General features: G+C 36.9%; 1 protein-coding gene across 2 annotated transcripts in view; it reads right to left on the minus strand.

Moving 5' to 3' along the window:
- Tenm3 (teneurin transmembrane protein 3) overlaps positions 1 to 23,120 on the minus strand; it is a 439,811-nt gene that overhangs the window by 78,966 nt on the left and 337,725 nt on the right. For both annotated transcript variants that reach the window (XM_026400587.2, XM_026400586.2), the window contains exon 12: positions 5,798 to 5,944. In XM_026400587.2, the coding sequence (XP_026256372.1) occupies positions 5,798 to 5,944 (147 nt within the window). The remainder of the gene's footprint in view (positions 1 to 5,797; positions 5,945 to 23,120) is intronic.

Genomic DNA, 23,120 nt, shown 5'->3' on the forward strand with positions numbered 1-23,120 from the left:
TCTAAAAGTTCTGTGGATAGCAAAGGTTTTGGAATCTGTCCCCTAAAGTAGGATCCAGTAGTCTTCCAAACTAATAGTAATTCCCCCTGCCTGTCAATCATCATCTACCAGGATAATATATTTTAATGCTTGAGACTCGAGTGCTACTCTATGTTCAGATAATACTTGGACTCTTTTTGAGACATACTTAGGATTCCTTGTAAATTGCTTTCTCTTTTTCTTTATTTAAATTGACTATTTCTTCCTCCATTCCTACTGCTATCATCTGCCATTTTATTTACTTAACCTTTATATTTTGTTCTGTAGAGCACAATAGTCTCAATCAATAGTCTCAAACTCATGCTCAGCTTTTTTCATCTATTCCAAACATTTCTTTATTTTCATTTGGTAATCTCCACACTTAGACTACCTACATTCATTATATTCATTTAGCTGATTATAGGAAAATTTCATCCATTTTTTTGCTCCTTTTTGTTTCTTTGTCTTACCTCTAGCACACTCTTACTTTTTATTAGAGTTTGAACCTTTCATTTTTATTTTATTTCTATTTATTTAATACTTATTTATCATTTCTATCTTTCTAATTTCTACATAACTTCAGTTGAGTGGCAATCTCTTCTCCACTGTTATCAGCCCCTAAAAATTTTTAAAAGATGCCTGTTGAAGGTACATTTTCCTGATATACCTCCCACAAAGTAATAATTCTGAAGAATAAGAAATTACTCTATTTTCTTAAAATAAGATGTATTATTCTGGCAGAAGTTACATATTGGCATTCCACCATTCTTGAACAAAATTTTGTAAGAGTCTTTTAAAGTTATTCTCATGTTCCCAATCATCCAGTCTCCAGGACAGGCTTTGCATCCCCTGTCTGAGGTCCCCACAGGGGACCTACCTACTGGAGAACCAGAAAGTGAAGCAGGATTACAAAGGGAAGTTTGACTGGATCTCCTTCATGAGAAGAAAGATAGAAACACAGTAACGACTACCAAAGATAGTGCATTTTGGGAAGTCATTAAGCATCTCAGTTTTTGAAAATAATTATCTTTGGCAAATTGTTGTATTTTGATGATGGTTTAGTGGGACCACCAGCCATTTGTAGTCAAGAAATACCCTGTTGAATGAGATTCTTAGCTTGAAGACTGTAAAAACAATGAAGCTTAAAAAGGTACAGAGGGAGAATTAGATGGCTGTCTTGACAACTTTGGATAGGAGAGGATATCAGAATTTCAGCATTGGTTTTGCTGCTGTCAAGTGAAAAGACTATAAATTTGGGGGGAAAGGAGGAGATAGAAAGTAAAAACTCTTCTATTCTGAAAATAATAGTCTGTGTGCTACATGAAAAATTATTAAAGTATATTTTCTGATTACACTAAGACTAAATGCCATGAAGAGCTAATTACATTTCTGGAGTAAATCTGTTCTTCTGTGTGCCTGGCATCCATACCTCTTCTGGTGACAGTGCTTCAATTTTCCTGTGGGCAGGTGACCTAATTCAGATTAGTGAGTGTTATGGTTTGGATGTGAGGTATCCCCCAAAAGCTCATGTGTGAGACAATACAAGAAGGTTTAGAGACAAAATGATTGCATCATGAGAGCCTTAACTCAATCAGGGAATTAATCCCTGATGGGATTAACAGAGTGGTGACTGAAAGTGGTACAGTGTGGCTGGAGAAGGTGGGTCATTAGGAGTGCGCCTTTGGGGTATATATTTTGTGTCTGGTGAGTGGAGTCTCCCTCTGCTGCCTGATCATGTTAGCCACTTCCCTCTACCACACTCTTCCCTCAGGATTTTCTGTCTTACCTCAAGCCCAAAGGAATGGAGCCTGCTTGCTGACTGTGGACTGAGACCTCTGAAACTCTAAGCCCCAAAATAAACTTTTCCTCTTCTAAAATTGTTCTGGTCAGATCTTTTCATCACAGCAGTGAAAAAGGCTGACTAAAACAGTGAGGCTCAGTCCCAAGCCAAGGCCTCACAGAACCTTAGAAAAAGGTGCACTCTTTGTGCTGGGGTGTCTTGCTAGTGTAATGCAAACCCAGAGGTGGTGGTGACCAGTTTGGGGAAGAGCTGGCTTGAGATGGTTCCAATATAGAAACAACAACAACAAAAACAAAAACAAAAATCAAAAACAGAATTAACAGATGAGGCTCAGTCCCAGGTTTGAATAAAACCCAGGTTTGTGACATCATTATTCAAACACCTGGATGCAGCTATGTCTGACTTTTTTTTTTCTGTTATATAAGCTAATGTATTTTTAAAGGTAGAATCATTTGAGTTTAATTTCTCTCATGTGCAACCAGAGGCTTTCCTAGTAACAGTGACTGCACAGAACCTCAAGAATAGAATAGATTTTCTTGTTGCAGGCAAGTGGAGGCCTGAGGTAGAGTACACTGTGAGACAGAATGGATCTATAGCAGGTGGCAGACTGAAAGAGGTACTCATGGAACTAAAGAAAGCAGCTGTACAGGGTCCTGGCCTTTCATCCAGTTCCAGATCACCCATCACTTAACAGTGACCAGCTCCCAGCTCTCTAACTTTCTTTGCTCTGATCTTAGCAGCAACAGGATCAGAATGAGTTTTGGGATATGAATAAGAAATGGCTCAATTTAGAGGGGAATTGACTTCACAGGTTTGAGTGGGAATTGAAAAAGAAATACTGATAAGCCAAGTCTAGGCATGTGCTGTTGATGTTGATCATTTGTGCTGAAAGTTTGCTCAGCCAGGACAGGACAGGAATGAGTTGCTACCATTTGGCAATGTTATCCACATTCTCTGCTCCAGTGCCCATCTGTTTCTGACTTGTACTACTCGATTTAAAAATCTGTTATTCCATCACCTGCTGCTGTTCAAATGATCTGCTCCAGCAGTCTCTGTTCAATACCTGGAGCTGGGCTTGAGAAGCAGATCGACTTTGCCAATTCTATCAAGTGGAAGATTTTGTCAGGGACCTCAATATGGGTGGGTAAAAAAAAAAGATCATCCTTAGTTCTGAAAAGCTACATTACCTGGTGGGCATGACAGCTGTTTATTTGAATCTTAAAGAAACAAAGGGCAGCATGTTTACTTTTTGTGAATGCACAGGTGTTCAAAGAGTGGCTAAAGACAAATGGTCCCCATCTGTTTTATTAGTAGTCTATTACTCCTCCTCTTCATGAAGAACTCCTTTTAACACTGCTTTCCCTTAAGACTTGTAGAGAGACAAAGTGGGAGGGGAGGTCCACAACAGCAAAGAGAGACACCTATTTAGTGAGATCCAGATTTTGAGGATCTTTAGAATTACACAATTGAAGGTGGGGCAAATTTGACTGGGAAAAGGAAAGTAGATTTTGGAGTTAAGGAACAGGTTTGGCCTCAGAAGATATTTAATTATTGCCCTATGTGTAGCTGCCGTTTCTAAACTTTTTTGATATTATTACCTACACTTCTAGGAATGGTAAACTGCGTTTTTATGAGGATTTTGTTCTACAAAGCTGCTTAAACAGCGATTTATATAGTGTTTAATTCACGACTAGGGCCAAATCCTCTTCTTCATCTTCTCTTCCTTCTTAGTTATTTAATATGCTAAATCAAGTGAGTTGGTTACTTTCTGGCTAATTCACCATTTTGATGCTAAATATAGTTTAGATAATGGCTTCATATCACGATGGCCACCCTTTTTTCTAGAATTTCAGTACTGTCCTAATTTTAAGCCTAGTGTTCTATTGTTCTGCTATCTTGCTACCCCTTAATTGCCAGATTAGATGTCTCAATTTAGGGTTTGATGTGGAAAATATTGTGTCTATGCACATAGCCCTTGCATAAGTTCAAAGAACCCTCTAGCTTGGGTTATAGGGCACCCAGGGTTACAATCTTAGGACATAAAGAGGCTGGCACTGAGATTCCTTCTTAGAAGATCAACAAAATTAGGTTAGGGACAGGCATACAAATTATGTGAGATAAGTAGAGAATCCACAGGAGGTCTTCTATCTGCTCAGATTTCCCCTTAGAGAGGGAAGCCTAGAGATAGCATAGTTTCATGCTAATAAGAATAAACAAAGGGGAATGAGGCCAATTCACAGTTGATAAATTTTGAGGAAAAGTAAAAGCCTCCTTGGCTGATAACAATACTAAAGAGTTGATTAGCCCCTAAATTACTCTGCCGGGTCTCTGCAGACTTGGCCCTGCAGTTTGCTTCCCTCTGAGAGCATGTGGAACCTCCTCAATATAATCTCTTTTTAGAAGACAAAATCTGAAATACAAGATCAAGGAGAAAGAGTTGCTCTCTTCCTCCCCAGGCAATAGAAACAATGGGGTAAGGGCTCTTTGGAGGAAAGTAACGAGGATGGTTGCCATCTGGGCTGTGGCTCTGAGAGGATTAATGCTGCCATTTCTATAGCACGTGGTTAGGAGGAGCCCAGGCAATGAGACATTATTAGCAGGGAAAAGCTGTGAGGGGTAGAGACTGACTATATCCAGCTGGGTCAGAGAGGAAAGAGGCTTGAGTGTAGAATGAGGGGCTCAAGTTTCTTGAGAGTTCAAGTAAAAGAATACGGGGAAGGTGTGGAACACTGTGCTAGAAAGTGAAGGGGAGAACTAGAGCTCCTTGTCAGGAAGATAAGAGACAAATAGCGTTGGAGAGGGCTGCAGGCCCAGGGGGGGTACGAGCAGGGTGTGAGTTGGATGGGTCCCAACTCACACAACAGTTGAGACAGGTTTTGGTTCTGATCACTGTGTCTCTAGGGAGCAGCAGTTAAGCCCACTCAACATGTAGATGGGAAAAGGCAGTTCAATCTTCTCTGACAACCTTCTATAGATTCAGGTTCATGGAGATGAGCAGTTTGAGAGCAAAAGGGAAACTAAATAATAATGGTGGCATCTTACAGCATGCTACGTGTCCACCAGTATGCCATGTTCTTTGCAAACATTTTCTTAACCCTTTCAAAAACTCTCTTATTTCTATTTTGTAGATGATGCAATTGAGGTTAAAAGGGATTATGAATCTTGTCTAAGATCACATAATCACCACATGGTAGAGTGAAGATCTGTCTACTTCTAAAACTTGCTCTTTATAGCCAACACTCCTGTCCATGGGAGCCTTCCAAAGGAGCCAGGCGAGTAGAGGAGAGGAGGGAAACACACCCCAAGCCATAGAGTAGGTGACCACAGAGGCCCAGAGAGCAACTAAGGTATGTTGAAACTGAACAGCTGTCAGGGGCAACTATTCCACCACCAATTCTCCTTCTCTAGTTTCTGAAATTAAAATACAATTGCATGGGGGTATGTACTTAAAGCAGAAGATAATTATTTTTAGCCCGGGGCTCAAATTGGGTGGAATAGCACACTCTTTTTAACAGGACATAAAGTTAAGGATAAAAAGCCATTGCAGTGCAGCTCTGAGGGGACTGTTCCCTGTAACTGTTTTATTCTTTCCATCTACGATTTTCAGGAGGGCTTGGGAAATGCCTTGCATCATTTGGAATGTTTAGTTATTAAAATACTGCTTTAGAACTCCCAACTCACAGAGCCCTAAATACTAGAATTGAGAAGGATAGTCACCTGGGGATCTGAAAAAGGAACAGAGAACAATGGACATTATACAGTAGCTTGGTTTCCTTGCCTTTTTCCTGAATGATAATCATCTTGCATTTGTTTCAGGAAAAATAGAGAGCAAAATCATTCCATCAGCACTCGTACATTTTTTCAATCAATCTAATCTATGGGGATCAGATTTTTTTTTTCTTTTTTGGCAACAGATAACTATGGACTTATGAACCGGTGCTCTGGCACACACTCCTTTTCATGCTCAGCATTTCTTACCTCCTTCATTGTCCTTGCTATCTGTGCAGAGAGTCTCCATGGCTACATCACAGCCTGCTCCTCTCCACCCTGGCTGGCAAACACAATGCCAGCCATTTTGGTCCAGTGTACATCTCCCATTGCTGTTGCACAGGCCAGGACAACCCTCTGTTGAGACAAAGAAGGAAAACACCAGTGATTTGAGTATTGAAAGATTTTGCACCTAAAATAAACAGATACGGGACACTTACTGGGAACAGGCCTTTATAAACAGCACAAATACTGTAATTGCACATGGATAGAAACAGCAACATTATCTAAGGAATCTAATTCTTATCCAAGTGGCATCTTTGATTGGCCTGACCCTTGAGACACCACTTACCTGTGTAGGACAGAAATATATGCAAGCATCCACTAAATAGCTGCAGGCCAGACAAAATTAACTTAATTTTTTTTTCCCATTAGCAAAAGCAACAAGGTATATTGTATGGTGTGTAAAAAGCATCTCAAGAAAATAATTTCAGAATCCCTCAACTAGATTTTTAATCTGTTGTAAACATTACTGGTTACTTCTTAGGACAGGACCTCTTAAAGCACCTTGTTGCTTTAAAAACTACCCTCTAGATTCAATAGCATGAAAGTGGGTATGAGTTTATGAATGATGTTAAAAAGTAAACATTAATTTTATCTGGCCTTGGAGTTGCCGAATATTCATGTGAAATTACAGTGCATTAAATAATTGCACAAAGTATAGGCCAGTATGAATGACTATACTTTATGCCCAGAGTACATTCCTTTTCACAGAATAAGCAAAGCCCAGGAAATAGTGAAGCAGCTTAGCATCTATTCTAACAAACATTAGGATTCAGGCTGCATACGGATGGGACAGGACCAACAGGATTTTCAACTAAATGTAATAGCTGTGCATATTTGATTACTTAGGACGGACAAAATGAAATACCATAAGGACCACAATAAAACATTGATAGACTGAACAAAAACACGGTAGTGACGTGCTTCAAGACAGATAGCGAAGAGTGATATTTTGTGACAATCTCCCTAAGGCTTTTATGCTTTTACCTTTATATCCTATCTTGTCTGCTTTTATGGGCAAGGAGGGAAAATTTGGGAAACAATTAAAATAATTTAATATATCCAGAATCTATAATTGTTTCAGTCTAACATGACATTAAAAAAAAAACAATTGTTGCCACTTCCTACGGATGATATCTGGCATGCAGCCAACATGATCAGTTTATGAGGATGACACTTAGGTAGATTCTGAAGTTCTGATTTATGAGTGACATGACACTGACAGAAGCAAGGATATAAATGCTCTCAAAGCCTAAGAAGAGCTGGCTATGAATCGGATCACTTTGGACAGAGTTATTTACAATTTGGCATAATAGATATATTAATACAAATACTTGCTATAGCAGTTGGGGTTTTTATACGGCCTCTTATCATTAGAATGCTCCTCTTGTTGGGGTGACAAAATTTAAGGGAACAATCTGTTTAAAGGTGTTTATTTTGAGTCTGTGTTAAAAGAATTCCTCATGTATTGGTTTCCCCTCCTCCACTGTGAAACTTGAGAAGGAAATATCTCAAAGAGACGTTCTGTCTCATAAGATCAGAGTTAACAGAGAGAAGAATATTTTGACAAGTCTCTCGTGGTAGAGCATAACGAAATTTTACTTATGGATACCATCAGGTCAGGATGAGATTAATTTTGCTACATCTTTTCTTTCAGACAATTACCATCTGTATTTATGGATTATTCAATACATAAAAGGTAAATTTTCCTCATGGATATATTTTCAGTTTTGTTTTTAGCAAAAAAGAAAGATTTAATTGCCCGGCTGACAAAGAGGTGCAGCAGCTGACTGCATGCACACGAGAGTTATTATACGAAAGCCTGGATATTGCCATGAATATTTTCATATTCTAATGGAAAGCACAAATAAGGAATAGAAAATAGGTAATTTGAGGAGAAAAGGGAAGGGAATTTTCTCTTCTGAAAAAAAAAAATTCTCCGCCTACTTCTACAATAACTGAAGACATGAGGATCTGCTGTTTTCTGCTGAGTAGTGTGACTCGTTCTGATTTAAGAGAATGCACAATATTTTGTAGTCTTAAAAAATAACAAAACATAAATTATGATATCACACATATTTTGAAACACGGAAGCCAAAGAAGTTTCCATATGAGGATTAATGAGATTTCTCTCAACATACATTAACCAGAATCTTCTTTAGATTGACAATTTCTTATTCTGTGATAAGAGTATTTATGATTCTTTAATTTAGAATTTAAAGCCCATCAGTTGAATTGCCAACAATGAATATCTTAAAGTGAAATAAAATAAAACAAAATAAACAAAAAACAGCAAATGTACTGTAATCTTCAGTTGGGGGTTCTAGTGAAAAACTAATGCTTTTACATAGGAATGAAATCTGTGATAACCCAAAATTATAAAAATGAGACACAAACAGTTAAGTCTCAATACTTTAAATTCAAGGCATTTCACGTAATGTAAGCCTGATTTATAATTTACAAGAATATGCATGGAAAACAGTCTTTGGTCATACCTAGTACAATCGGATACATGGTTATATATAGAAATATATGTAGATATGTCAACAAAGAGCAAGTATACAGTACCTTTCACTATCTTATCCAAATAGTGAGCTTGGGAAATTAAAAAGGAAAAAAGAACAGACAGACATTTCAGAAGTGTCACATGGGACAAGGAAATTTTCAGAATTTACATGCAAATCGAGTCGCTGCAGCTGACACAAGACTCACATCACACGACAGAGAGGCATTTCATATCTTCTAAAAATGCAATATATTCACATTTTAGTAAATGTAGTCATGATTCCAGGAAACACTCAGCACTTTTGAGAAGATTATCCAGGTAAACTAACACTACCCTTCTTTGCTCCGCTTGGACCTCGTTCAATATTAGAGCTAAGTAGAAACAAATGGAATCAGTTCTTTATTACTAAAGAGTTTTGGAAATTTACAACTATGAGATCAATGAATAATCAAACTTTAATAGCTAACAAGTAAGAAAAAAGATAAAAATTAAGAATCCTTGAGCACATGTAATATATTTACATTCTGTTTGCAAGGCACATATAAATTCTATAGAAAATGATTCTGGAGTAGCCCTTGGCAGCAAGCCAGATTGACAGGAAGTATCACATGCGTAGTCCATTAGGAAACAGGGAGTTCTAAAGACTGTTTCTTTTCAGGAATCATCCTGAAGCAGTCTGTTTCTCTTAGAAGTTTTGTACCAACAGTCAGGATTAAGACTGAGTCTTCCACTGTGTACATGCCTGCCCTGTCTGTTGGTCTTTCCTTAGGTTACATTCAGGCTATACCTTTTCTCTTGATAGGGACATAAATGCCTCTCTTCCTTCACTCACTGTAGAGATCTAATATATTCTTAATAAGCCTCAAATCTTCTTGCTTTGTCAAGATTCATACATTTTTAATGATCTAAAATTGCTTTTCAAAGATGCTTATGTTGATTATTTTTCATTTACTGACATACGCAAGTGGTAGCAGAACTCTTAACAGAATGATTTAAACTATAACTGTCAGATGAGACACTCAGGTCTGGTTGTTGTGTCATGTGCGTAAACAAAACCATAAATGGCTTTGAAACATCTGTACAGTGTGTATAAAAGTGTTCTTCCCTTTGCCACAGGATTCCATTAGAGCTTCTGAATTACCTTTAAAAAGAAGCATGTTTATGACTAATTGGCAATATATTACAAGGGAAATTAAGGGGAAGGAAGAAATACTGTTAGGTACTGCTCTGCAATGATAACTTGGTAAAAATAATTAATGTTTCAGACATTAAGGTAAAAATGTAGTATCACATAACACCATTCATATAATTTCTTAATAATTCCTTCTAGATATTACATAATCCAGTAGAGCCCTATAATAGTTCAATTAATGACCTGAACATAAAGCGACATTAAAAATTCTGGAGTTTTTGATCCAGACAGGGTAGTGTCTTAGTTTATTAACACTGATCATAGATAGGGAGTACATTTTTTTGCTTTGACATCAGGACCACTTCAGATAATGCAACTACAATAAAGAACACAATTTAATTCTGATCTGGATTAGTAGTGTAAGGGAGGACTGAGTTATTTCTAATAAGCCTATCTTGCTATCATCTTGGTATTTTAGCAAATGAAATCAATTTTGCAAAACAATGGATGGATTTACAGGTAAAGGTAAGTGTGTCAATGGGTCAGGAGAATACCAAAGAGGAGCTGAAATTAGAAAATACATTTAAATTTACAGCAAGTCAAAAAGTAAATTAAAAAAAATTACAGCAAGTTGAAATTACATTTTAAATACTAAAAATATTTAACAGATTTCACAAAAAGCTACAAACCAATCACAAGAAAAATATCTGTGCTGAGAAAAACATACCAAGATTTATCATTTGCATTTATATCATAGAAAATGATTGTTATAACTTTAAGAGGAAAAAAGGGAAAACAACAACCTGTATTTTGGTCTTGAAGAGTAAAATTTCTGATAATACCGTAAAATCCTAGTTTTAAATAATGAAGAAGTTACAAGGACATGTCAATGTATGAGGTTACATAATTATTAAAAGTAATAATTGCAACAATAAAAACATCATTATAGAAGCCACTACTGGAAATAATCAGAAAAATGCAGGCATGTTGTAAGAAGCCATTATGAACAATAACCATAAAAATAATACCGTATATTTAAAAATTAATATACCTAACAATTGCTGAAATGCACATTAAGTTGCAGAAAAACTGCTTTGAAAACTAATGAGTATACTTTGACACTGAGAAAAAGTCACACCTGTTAGATCTATGGAGTTTTAAAACTTTATAGAGTAAAGCTTATAAAAATGGATGCTAAATACATAATATGAAGCCCTTAAAAATTATTCTCAGGTTAAATGTTGTATTCATAACATACTTTCCTTTACATTTTAATTACTTATCTTTTAAGAAGATCCATTACCTTATTTCCTGGAAGATGGTGATTCTTAATCTTTTTTGGGTCTCATATCTGAGAAAACTGACAAAAGTTTTGGGTTCCTCCCCACCCTTGTAAATGCACACATACTCACAAATACAAATGATGCAGAGGATTTCAGCTTTTCTATGAGCTCTGGTCTGATATAACTTATAGATTATGAACACCTTGGTGATGTATTAGTAATTCTTAGCTACACCTCTTTCTAACCAGGTTCTTTCAAATCAGGTTCAGAATGATCCTGGGACATACGTGAAATACTCTGATCCCTGCCTTGCTCCCTGAAGATAATAATAAAAGCTTACTTTGTGCCAGATACTACTCTATGCTTTATTTTATTTTGGTGCTGGAAATTGAACCCAGAGGTACTTTACCACTGAGGTACACCCCAGTCCTCTATTTTTTTTTTTTTTAATTTTTGAGACAGGGTCTCACTAAGTTTCTGAGGCTGGCCTCTAACTTAAGATCCTCCTGCCTCAGTCTCCGGAGTCCCTAGGATTACAAACATGCGCCACTCCATCCAGCTGGTCTGAGCACTTTATATTGTTCTCTCATTTAATCTTCACCACAACCCTGTGATGCAAATGCAACTGAGAAAGCAAACACAGATGAAGAAAAGGAGAAGAGGCAAGATTACATAATTTGTGCAAGGTCACAAGCTAGTAATCTGGGTTGTCTGGCTCCAGAGCTTGCCCTTACCACTATATCATGATACCTTCTCTTGGAGATTTAGAAATAATTTATTTTCTTTCTTTTTCCAGTAGAAAAAAACTGGTAAAAGGGGCTCAGAAGTGCATACAATCATTGCTGGTCTCCCACACCTTAGTATATACCCAAAGGACTTAAAATCAGGATATTACAGTGACATAGCCACATCAGTGTGTATAGCAGCCAAGCTATGGAACCAAAGTAGGTGCCCTTCAACAGATGAATGAATAAAGAAAATAAGGTATATTTTCACAATGGAATAATTACTCATCCATAAAAAAGAATGATTTTATGACTTTTGCCAACAAATGGAGACTATTATGCTAAGTGACGTAGGCCAATCACAAAAATCGGAAAGTTGAACATTCTCTCTAATATATGGATGCTAACACACAACAAGTCGATTGGAAATGGGAAGAATAGAAGTTAGGTAGATTAGATAAGGGAAATGAAGGGAAGGGAAGGGGACTAGAATAGGAAAGACAGTGTAATGATTCTTACATAACTTTCCTATGTATATACGTACGTACGTACGTAGTGAATCCTACGTACATAGAGAATCTCCATATCATGTACAACCACAAAACTGGCATCCTAATTAGAACAAGATGTAGTCCATATTCATATAAATGTCAAAATATACTCTACTGTCATATATAACTAAAAAGAACAAATAAAACAATGAGAATAATAATAACCTATTCAGAGGCATTACCTAAACCTAAATTCAAAGCATTTATTTTGATGTTACATTTGATGTTTTCTAGTTCCAGAGCAACCCTGACAATGTTCTTGACTTTCATGGCACTTGATGACTTCCATCTTAAGGGTCAAATCTTTGTGAATTATGAAAACCATACTTAATACTCAGCTTTTCTGTTACTGCCTCATAAATTGCTACTATTATTATTTAGTGAAATATTACTATCACCACTGTTGTTGAGAGTACGGTCCAGAATATATAACCTGCAGGACCTTTGTTTCTGTAATATTTGTGATGAGAGTTTCTAATTCTATTACTCAAAACAGCAAACATTCATCAAAAGTTGTCCTGGTTGGCATTCCTTATGTCTGTAACTTTAAGCCCTCCCATTATCTTTGAGACTTTGTCGAATATTGCTGAAAGCATTTTTTTTTCCAACATCATTGTTGTGTTTCAATTATATTCCTGGTACCTGTGAGATGCTTGCTTTTATTATGTTGAGTTGCTGGGATATTGCTTTTCAGAAGCTAAAAGGAAATAAAACTTGACGAGAATTAAAAAAGAAAATCATTGCTGACTTAACACGACTTTATCCAAGGTCATGGGGTAATGCATCTTTCAGATGTCTTCTACACGGCTTCCTTGGGAAAATGCATGGTAGGTCTACTTTAAATGCCTTTACGCAGGTGAGTGTCTCAAAGGTTGTGACCCATTCCTGGCCTTCATTGTCTCTCTCAACACACATTGAGATACACAGTCAGCCCTGGGACACATGCAAATGAAACAACTGCTCTGGTTTCAGCTATGCACTGGAGGGCTGTGGTCTACTTTGTGGGACAGGTGGGGAAAGACAGGAAAATCTGGGGTGTGGAGGAAAGATTTGGCTCTTCAAAAATATTTCTGTTATATAATTAGTTCCTAAGCTTTCAATATTGGCAAAGCAAAGGCTTGGTCCCATATCCTTTACACCTGCTCCTCCTCTAGGTACTTCTAAGAAAAATTGCTTTCTCCTTTGAAGGCCTTCCTTTTGTTTTGAGGGAAATGGGTGGAGGTGTACACAAAGAATGCTTTGCTTTTGTCTACATGGCTTAGGATTGGGCCTGGGCTTGGAGGCCCTTTAGGAGGGCGCTGGCTCCTAGATGGAATGAATTCCCCGACCATTTCAATGCTCACAGGAGAAGTCAGGAGCAACAACACCGTTTTGGAAATTCTACTGGCATTCTATTGGCATGCTGTTGCCTCATCTGGTTATCCATCAAAATTATGGACAGCCTTCCTCTCTCCATTTCATCTGTTACCATAGTCTTTCTTTTTCCCCCTGAATAATTCTTGTGAATGAAGTCTCAGAATATGTGCATCAGGGTCCATGTAAAAGAGATGAATGGAAAACTAACTGCGATCAATTCATTTCAACTAAGAGATGCCATGAAAATACAGGCCTTTAATGAACCTTACAGACTTCAGTGAAGCTCCACAATGCTAATCACTGCTTTTCCACTGCCTGATTCATAGGAGAGTGTTTTTTTTTTTTTTTTTTTGTGGTGCTGGTGCTGGAGAATAGAACCCAGGGCCTCATGTATGCTAGGCATGGACTCTACCATTGAGCCACACCTCCAGCCTCATTAGTAGAATCTTAACGTCTATCATATAAAGTGCCTAAATACACTTATTATGATGGACTTAGTATGTCCTACATGCATTTGCAGTTTTTGAAGAAATTCTTTTGAAAAAGCCTACCTTCTGAGAAAGAAGCAAAAGTAGGCAATACCTCATTCACAAAATCCTTCCCTTATAAACTATTCTATTCCATTTCCCCCTCCTTCACTCATCTGTTCCTCTCCCCAAACCCTAATCCACCTACTCTAACCATACACACAGTAGTATTAACAACTCCATTTACTGACTGTCACTATGTGTGAAGACTATGCTCAGCATTTAACACCAATTAGCTGCTGAATTTTACCTGCCTTTTGACTAATAGGTACTGTTATTATCTTCCCCATTCACTAATGAAGAAATTGAGGCAAAGGAAATTAAATAACTGTCCCAAGATCACAATGCTGACAAGTGGCACGAAAAATTCCAACCAGGTAGTGGGACACCAAAGTCCATGTTCTTCATAAATGAGAAACACTGACAACTCAGAAGCAGCAGAACTGTGCCTGGGTGCAAGGCAGATTCGAAGCTGTATCTATGTTTTGATTGGTCAGGGAATTTATTTGCATGAAAAAAATGAGATGAAAAAGGTGGAAATCCTTAGTTTAGCATTGATGAAGTAAGGGAGAAACCTGGAAGTGAGATTAAAATGCAAACTAATTTGAAATACTAAACTGTTGGTGCAGTCTCAGATAAGAGTACCTTAAGCAAACTAAAGGAAGTCTTATAAAAACCATGGTAATGTGTTGTAAAAATCTAAAGTTCAGAAACCCAGTGGGCAAGAAAGTCGAACTAGGGATAAAACCAGGAAAAGCGAACATAAATGAGTTTTAAAAAACAACAAAGAACGGAAGCAGTTCAGTTGATGTATAAATGTTGTATAAGAAATAACTGCTGAGTAGTAGTTTCAAAGGCTGCTCATTTAAAAATGAGGTCAAAGGGGTATATGTGCCTGCTTTGGGGAGAGATTGGGATATTTGAAGGTCTACACGGAATAAGATTAATTCTGAGTTTACTTTCCTCTCACTGTCAAACTGGTTCTCGTAAACCCAGAGAAGAAACAAAGGCAAACCAAGTTGGTTATATATATACATTAAGCAGCTCACAAGGGAAAATAAAAATGGTTTTGCTGTGTATACATACTTGCTGAGTGTATGTTTATGAACTATTCACATTGTTTCTGCTGTCGCCAATGTGCTTGGTTGACGCATATTAAATAGTACAGTATTTTCAATGGGCTGCTGAATTGACTCTTGGGCATAGTGTAAACATAGGCAAATAACACAGAATCTAAAATGTTGGAAATATTTCTCAGTTTAATTACAACAATAAAATCTTGGGGTCCCATCTTCAGAAGGCGATAATTCAATCAGATGAGTACATAATAAAATATGGACATATTTTTCACTATGGCTATTATCGCCAAATCCTTGGAGTGGAGGACAGATTTTTATTTAGCATTGTGTGTTTCATAATACTTTATAACGGGGACTTTAAAAAATGATTCACATTAGTATCTCATTAAAGTTGTAAGTAAGTATCATTCTTAGATTATTCATGTACCAGTTCTCCTAGGATGACAGAAAAGCTACCGTCTGCAAATAAGTACATATTAAATCCATTTATTCCAATCAGCAACTGTTCAAATCAGTGTGCAAGCTGCATACCCATTGATTTGATGTTCCTTAATTGGTGCTCACAGCACTGTTTTATTACTGATTACCACATCATAAAAGGATTATGACAGTGACATAACTTTAAACACCATAAAACAATTTTATATTCTTGGGAGTTTACTCAGGCCCCTTTAAAATATGTTCTTCCTCACCACAGAATTCTCCTTCTAAGAGTAGGTTAAAACATTTGAAATATTCTCTCCTATTTAGGAAAGTCAATTAATTTGAATTTTAACCACTAGTGAGATGGTGTCAACAGAGAAAAACAGTTTGCGTCTATGCACACGTGTACTTTCTTAAAGAGCATTTGAGCCTCTAAAACTGTCAATGCTTTTTTGAAAACCTGCTTCATATAAATTAGTTTTGAAAGTTTGCATATTTTATTTTATTTTTTTTAGTTTGGAAATTTGGTATAAAAATTACCTGTAGAAATGCATTGTATCTACCCAAGCAAAATACCATACTTCAGTTTGGAACATTATTTATACCAAGAAATTGCAAAAGAGTGAAATAATATTTTTTTTCTGACTTAAGTCAGTCCAGAAAAACCCAGATTCCAAGGGAAAGGTACTTTGAGATAAAGTCCATCTTATAAAGCCAGCACTACTGAAAAAGCACCTTTATGGCCTGTAGAGCATTGTACAGTATTTGGTATTTTCCTTCAGTCTAGAATTTCATGCTGTACTATGCACTACATATTCATAATGGAGTCACAGTGGTGTGCTCGAATGCCTAGAGCAGGCACCCTCATGTTGGCATGGGCACTTGTGCAGAACTGCCTATTGTTTGGTGTACGATAAATGAGTTTTTGTAATAATCTCTGCATATGGCATGATTTCATCCACTGGAGCACATGCATAAACATGTTAGTAACACATGTCTCCTTTGGCATTTACTCCTGGAGTTTACTGAATGACATAAGCAAAAACACATTTTCAAATTCTGTAGATTAAAACAATAACAGTTGTATTTTAGCATTCTGATTTGGGAATCAAACTACCTAGAGATAGCTGTTAATGTTAAAAAATAAAAATCATAATAAGTGGGGCTGAAGATGAATCAAGGTGGTAGAGTAAGTGCTTAGCATGTGCAAGGTCCAGGGTTCAGGCTATAGCACTTGCATATAAAGAGGTAGCAGAATACAACAATTACTAATTGGGCATTATGTAAAATTGTGGATGTGTAACCTATGTGATTCTGCAATCTGCATTTGGGGTAAAATTGGGAGTTCATAACCCACTTCAATCTAATGTATGAAATATGATATGTCAATAACTTTGTAATGTTGTGAACCAATAAAAAAAAGATTATATACCCATACACAAATTTTTTATGTTAAGTGAATATTCAGGTATTTGAGATTTTGAAATGATGGCAATAGCATCTGAGTAGTGCTAACAATTCTAATCAGAGGACACTGTAACAATGACCTACTGATTTGGTCAAATTCAACAATTATAATTTCTTTTCTTTTTTTTCTTTCTCTTTGTTCAGTATTGGGGATTGAACTGGGGCAGGTGCTCTATACTGAGCTATGTCCCCAGTCCTTCCTATTTTTTATTTTGAAGACTAAGTTCCATGGCTGACCTTGAACTAGCCATCCTACTGTCTTACCTCCAAAGTAGCTGGGATTATAGGTGGGCACCACCATATCTGGCTTCAATGAATATAATTTCTTATCTACATTTTTATCACTTCAAACAATGAAAAATTAAACAATCACCTTTACTCACCTTGTATAAACTAGAATTTATTTTATGAAAATAATAGACAAATTTTTTTTTCCACAGGTGACATACAGGAAAAGTAATGTTTCTGTATTTGTAAGAGAATTTCCACAGATGTTTCTACTTGTATTTCGGGTACTACACTTTTTTCATTCTTTTCCCATGAGCTGACACCAGTGATACATGTCATCTACCCATGTTCTATGAGTATTTTTCAGTGACCAAAGTCTACACATAATATTCAGTCTACCAATTTCAGTTGACAGAAAAACTGGGTATAAATTTAAACTTTGGAGGGAGGTGAATACAATTTCCAGTAAGTAGTTTACAAATTCCTTAACTACTTCACAGTATAAAATTGATCTTCCTCAAGCTGTTTTCTTTTTGTTTTTCTTATTGCTATTGTGACATACTCTCGAGTCCTGTTAATAGCTGTAACTCAAATTATCTTGAATTAAAAAGGTGGCTCTTAAACCAGGCACCATGGCATACACCTGTAATCCCAGAAATTTAAGAGGTTGAGGTAAGAGGATCAGAAGTTCAAAGACAGCCTCAGAAACTTGGTGAGACCCTGTTTCAAAATAATAATAATAATAATAATAATAATAATAATAATAATAAAAAGGACGGGAATGTGTCTGGGGATGTGTCTCAGTGGTAAAGCACCCCTGGTTCAATCCCCAGTACCAAAATAAATAAATGAATTAATAGATAAAGTGGCTCTTCATTGTTGAGACATCACTGCCATCATGGTTATTTTATCTGTTTCTGTGTTAATTCAAACTTTTGTGGCTAGTATACAGATATTAATTTAATCATTGTCACAGGTAAAAATCCATTCATTCCATTATACCATATACGTTAAAACAATTAAATAATTTAGGAGATGGTACAGAGTAGTGCTTAAGAGTATGGGCTTAGGAATGGGTCCCATGGGTTTGGATTCTTGGTCTGTTGCATACTGGCTGCTCATCCACAGAAAAGTTTAGTAATCTCTCTGAGTCTTGGTTCACTCAATGGAGATTTTTAATGGTTCTATCTGATAATTTTGTAAGGATTAAATAAGATAATGTAAGAGAATAAGATTGAATACAGGTGCTTAACCACTAAGCCACATCTCCAGCCCCCCCCCCTTTTTTTTTTCTATTTTGAGACAGGGTCTAGCTAAGTTACTGTGGCTAGCTTTGAACTCAAAATTCTCCTGCCTCAGTCTACTGAGCTGTGGGGATTACAGGCATGTGCCACCACACCAACCCAAAAGCCTGACTTTCAACAAATAAACTTGAGACTCCTAATGATTAGTTTTCATAAGCCACTAAGTTCACTGTCATAATAACTCCAGGATAAGCACCTTGTGTTTCAACTGTCCCAATTGTACTCCAGTTGCTGGGAACATTTTTCTTTTCCTTTTTTTTTCTTCTTCTACTTCTAGAGATCTACCACTGAGCTACATCCCCAGCTCTTTTTATTTTTTATTTTGAGACGGTCTCTCAAAGTTGCCCAGGTTGGTCTCAAATTTGTGGTTCTCCTGCCTCAGCCTCCCCCATTAGCTGAGATCAGAGAGAAGCTGGGATGACAGGTGCCCCTCACCTCAACCCGCATCCCCTCCACTGGCTAGTTTCCTGAGTGGAGACAACTCCATTTTTTGGTGTGTGTCAGGAGGTTTTCTTCCTTCTTATTGCTTAAACACCTCTGCTGGTTGAATTGCACAATTCCAAATCAACATGTGATTCAGCTTTTTGGAATACAAAATGCATCACAATTTCGTATATATTTTGTGTTACCTCATTAATAATTTCATCAGAATGAGATAAATTAATTGATTCAAACAGAGTATGAATATCCACATACATATCCACAGAATCTGCCCTCAAACTCAGAAATACAAGTCACTTTTACAGTAACTATTTGGAAACTAAGACATTTAAATATCATATTTTACATGCAGATTTCTGTCCTTATATTGTGATTTTGCTGGGAATTTTTCATTATGAAATGTACTGAGCAGATGGAATGTATACTGCTGACTTTTATAGCACAATGCAATACGTTTGTGTGTCACCATTTCTAAATATAGGCCGAAGACCACCCTCTGCTGAGACAAGCCTCTGCAGTAGCTGTGGATGCCACGTGTACATATATGCAGTCCCAGGTGCACACCTAGACTTTTATCATGTGCCTTGTGCTCACGCTGGTCACAATTCATAGGAGAAGGGTTTTGGTGGCAGGAAAGGATGAAGGTATGTGAAATAACCACAGAGATGGTTTTCTCTTTGCCTTTTATGGCAGCTATATGGCAATTTTTTCCCCTTGCACAGAGCGATGTACTTGGGAGTGGATTACTCACATGCATGATAATCACTACTGGGGCCTCATCTTAAAAGCTCAGCGTTGGACTGTATGTGAAAAGCATTATTTTACACCTCATTGTTCATGTGGGGACCAATTAATGAATACCTAATGCTATTAATTCACAATTAGATCACTTATGTTTAACCACATGCTTTCTATGCATACATATATAAATATTAATTCTGGATAGAATGATCATCAGTCAGTACCATAACAATTAAACAGCTGTAACCTGTCTCATGTGTTAAGTGATGGAGCTCCAGGCGAGCTCCACAAGCAGATGGTCTTACCCACCCATGCTTAATGTTAAAGACTTTTTAAAAAAAGAGGTGTTGACAAATCAGGACAAGTAGGCATAGTTTTAATGCAAATCGGCCAATTTGCAATGTAGATTGCCCTAAAAACTAATTTGGTGTATAGGAAAAAATTAAGCTCTGTTGTTAAAGGAAGACGTTATATCACATTTGAATATAGTAGATTCCCCACCAACATAATTATTTACTAATTTCATTCAACCAATAGAGTTTAATGGAAAAGCAGCTGGCAACGTATTCATATTTATGGACCTCCTTTGACTGCTCCGTAATTGATCCAAGGCACATCCCTGTTAAATCCCAGAAATGACAGTCATATTTTAGACAGCTGTTTTCTAGCTTCATTAAAGAGGCACTCACAAAGGAGAGGGTCATTGAGCCTATCATGAAGAAGAGCAATAGATTAAAAAAAAATTTGCTCTAGTCACACCATAATTTGTGAACATGGTAAATATGAAAATGGGAGGGGGAAAGTCATAGATTTTGTATGGACTCACACCATAACCAAACTTGTTTTTTAAAAATAGGTAGGTAGGCAGAGGGACTGTTTTAAGATGAAAAAAGGCTGTTTTCGTCTTACTCAAGACATGATAAATTCTGTCACTGAAAAAATACTGAAGTACCACTGCACAAAAGAATAACCATGTATCTTAAAATTGTGGGCTTAAGTCTTCCGCCTTTACAATAAGCTGAATGGAAAGTTCTGATTTTTAATTTACTTCACTAGGGCAATGACATAACAGGGACTTAGAGAGGCTGCCTTTGTTAAAAGCAGTGACTCCTAGACCTGCAGAAACCCAATATGAAACTAAAAGCAGGATAAAGCTTGGCATCTCTGCCTTCATTTGTATCCATCTCTTTTGTTACCTTAAATTCAGTGACCTGCTCGGCTCTGCACATAGGCATGTTAATCATTTAGGGAGAGTTTATCTAAAAACTGGTAATACAAGGTTTACTAGCCTTAAGTTTACCTAACTTATCTCATCCCTCGACAAGACTGAGACAAAGTATTTATAGGGATGTGTAACTATTAGCTTTTACTGCACCCTTTTTCAGAACCCCCTGGAGAGAGGTCAGAATTTGTCAGCTGTTGAACTAGACCTTCTAGGAACTGTAGGAGTCTTGGGGACAGATCATCCCACAGTGAGACTGCTCTCCAAAGCAGAAGCAAACCTCTCATGGGAATCAAATTACCCTCTTGGAGGATCACAGGTCTGACATATAAACATCCTAAGCAGCCAGTGGAAATTGCTCTCTCCAGCATAAAGACTTTTCTGGAGCCACCTTTCTGAATCAGAACTGAAATACTTATCAACCAGACCACAGTTTGACGAAGATTTGCTTAATTATTATTACTTTTTGCTTCCTGCCCCCGTTCTTCTTCTATTTGAACCCAAAGTTCGAGTTAGTACCCCTAAGACAGGATTGACATGGTGAATCTTACTTTGTCTTCCCAATATGACCATACTGATTAATGTTTCTTTTCTGCTTTTCATCATTATCTTTTCCATTTGGTTTTTGGGGCAAGTGGTTGGATCAGGAACCCTCAGAATCAGTCTTCCAATATCAGGACTCCAATAACAATAAAAAATCTCAGCATATAAGAAAAATTACTTAAAATCCACACCAACATTTTGTAGCTGGGTTAAGTTTTAGGAAGAATGTGGCAACTTTATAATCTGGCACTAGTCATAATCTTCCCTGCTAATATTATAAAATAGCTGAAAACATGTTATTTTGCACCTGGTTTTACTCCCAAATGCCTTGGATTTTAACTTTTTCCATAAAAGACTTCTGATGAACTTGGCAAGAATTAAAGAGAACATTTTTCATCTTTATTTCTGGTTAAATTGTATATTCAGTCAATTGAGCTTTAAAACCTCCTATAGACCAGGTTCGGGTGGTAATTAAGAACTTAAATGGTTTTTAAAGGATGCAAATCAATGAGGTGTTCCAAATTGAAAAAGATACTCTAGTATATCAGTAAAGGAACAAAATGGAAAAGCTTTTAATAAAACAGTATAATATAAATTTAACATATAACTTAAAAGGCTTTTATTCAATGCTGGGACTCAGAAAATGGTACTCCAAATGATGGCACTTGAAGTAAAGGCGAACCAAGGTCTCTCTGACCTTCTCCAGCCCCCTTCCTGTGATCCCTCTTTCTCTTAGGAAGCAAGAAGGGACTTGCCCAATCAACTAAGGGAAGGTCCTCCAGGAGGAGTGCAGCTGTCTTGGACCGACCCCTCCCTGATATCTCACTAGACAAACTAAATTCACAGGAAAAGGAGACCATAGGTCTGACACCTTGCCATAAGCAAGTCTATTCTTCCCAGGTACCAATTCTTCCCAGGGCCATTACCTGTGGGACTGTGTTTGCATAGCAAGACACCTTTGTCCTCTGTACACCTCCTCCCTTACTATCCCTTTGCCCTCAGCCCCTATGTTTCCTGTTGTCACCTTCCCCCAGAAAACCTAAGCCCCTGGTTTTTCTGTAACTCAGAATGCTACTTAACCTTCAATCACCTGGACCTTGTTTGAAGTTCATACTTTGTGTGACTATATTTATACACTAATAAATTTGTCTCTTTCCTGTTAATCTACTATCAGTTGATTTATATTATAGACATGAATTTTGTGAGTGTTGTATATTTATACACTAATAAATTTATGTCTTTTTTCCTATTAATCTATTGTTAGCTTATTTATATAATAGACTTGGATTATCAAACCTTCAGGGGGTGGGAAGAAAGTTCCTTTCATTTCTACATCAGATAACATGTCTCTCAACAAACTTGGAAAAAACAACTTAAAATTGACTTAAGAAGAAAAGGGTGATTAAAGAAAGCAAAATGGAAATCCTAGGCATGAAAGTATTCATATTTTTAAAATTTTATCATGGCATATCGCATGTTAATTCAAATTAAGTGAATTCAAAAATTTCCTTGAGATAATTACAATTTACACATTGTTTCTAAGACACAGAGCACCTACATGGTAAATTATTTTGACACTTAAAAAATTAGCTAGCAGACCACAAAGTTTCTTGTGGGAGATAAATACAAGACAATAAGATGGGAAGGAATGAGGTTTATCAAGTCTAAAAAAATCAGGCATATTTCAATGATACCTTAAGTGATACTAAAATGATACAAAGCA

Source organism: Urocitellus parryii, chromosome 14, assembly GCF_045843805.1.
Source record: "Urocitellus parryii isolate mUroPar1 chromosome 14, mUroPar1.hap1, whole genome shotgun sequence".
NCBI classification, from domain to species: Eukaryota; Metazoa; Chordata; class Mammalia; order Rodentia; family Sciuridae; genus Urocitellus; species Urocitellus parryii.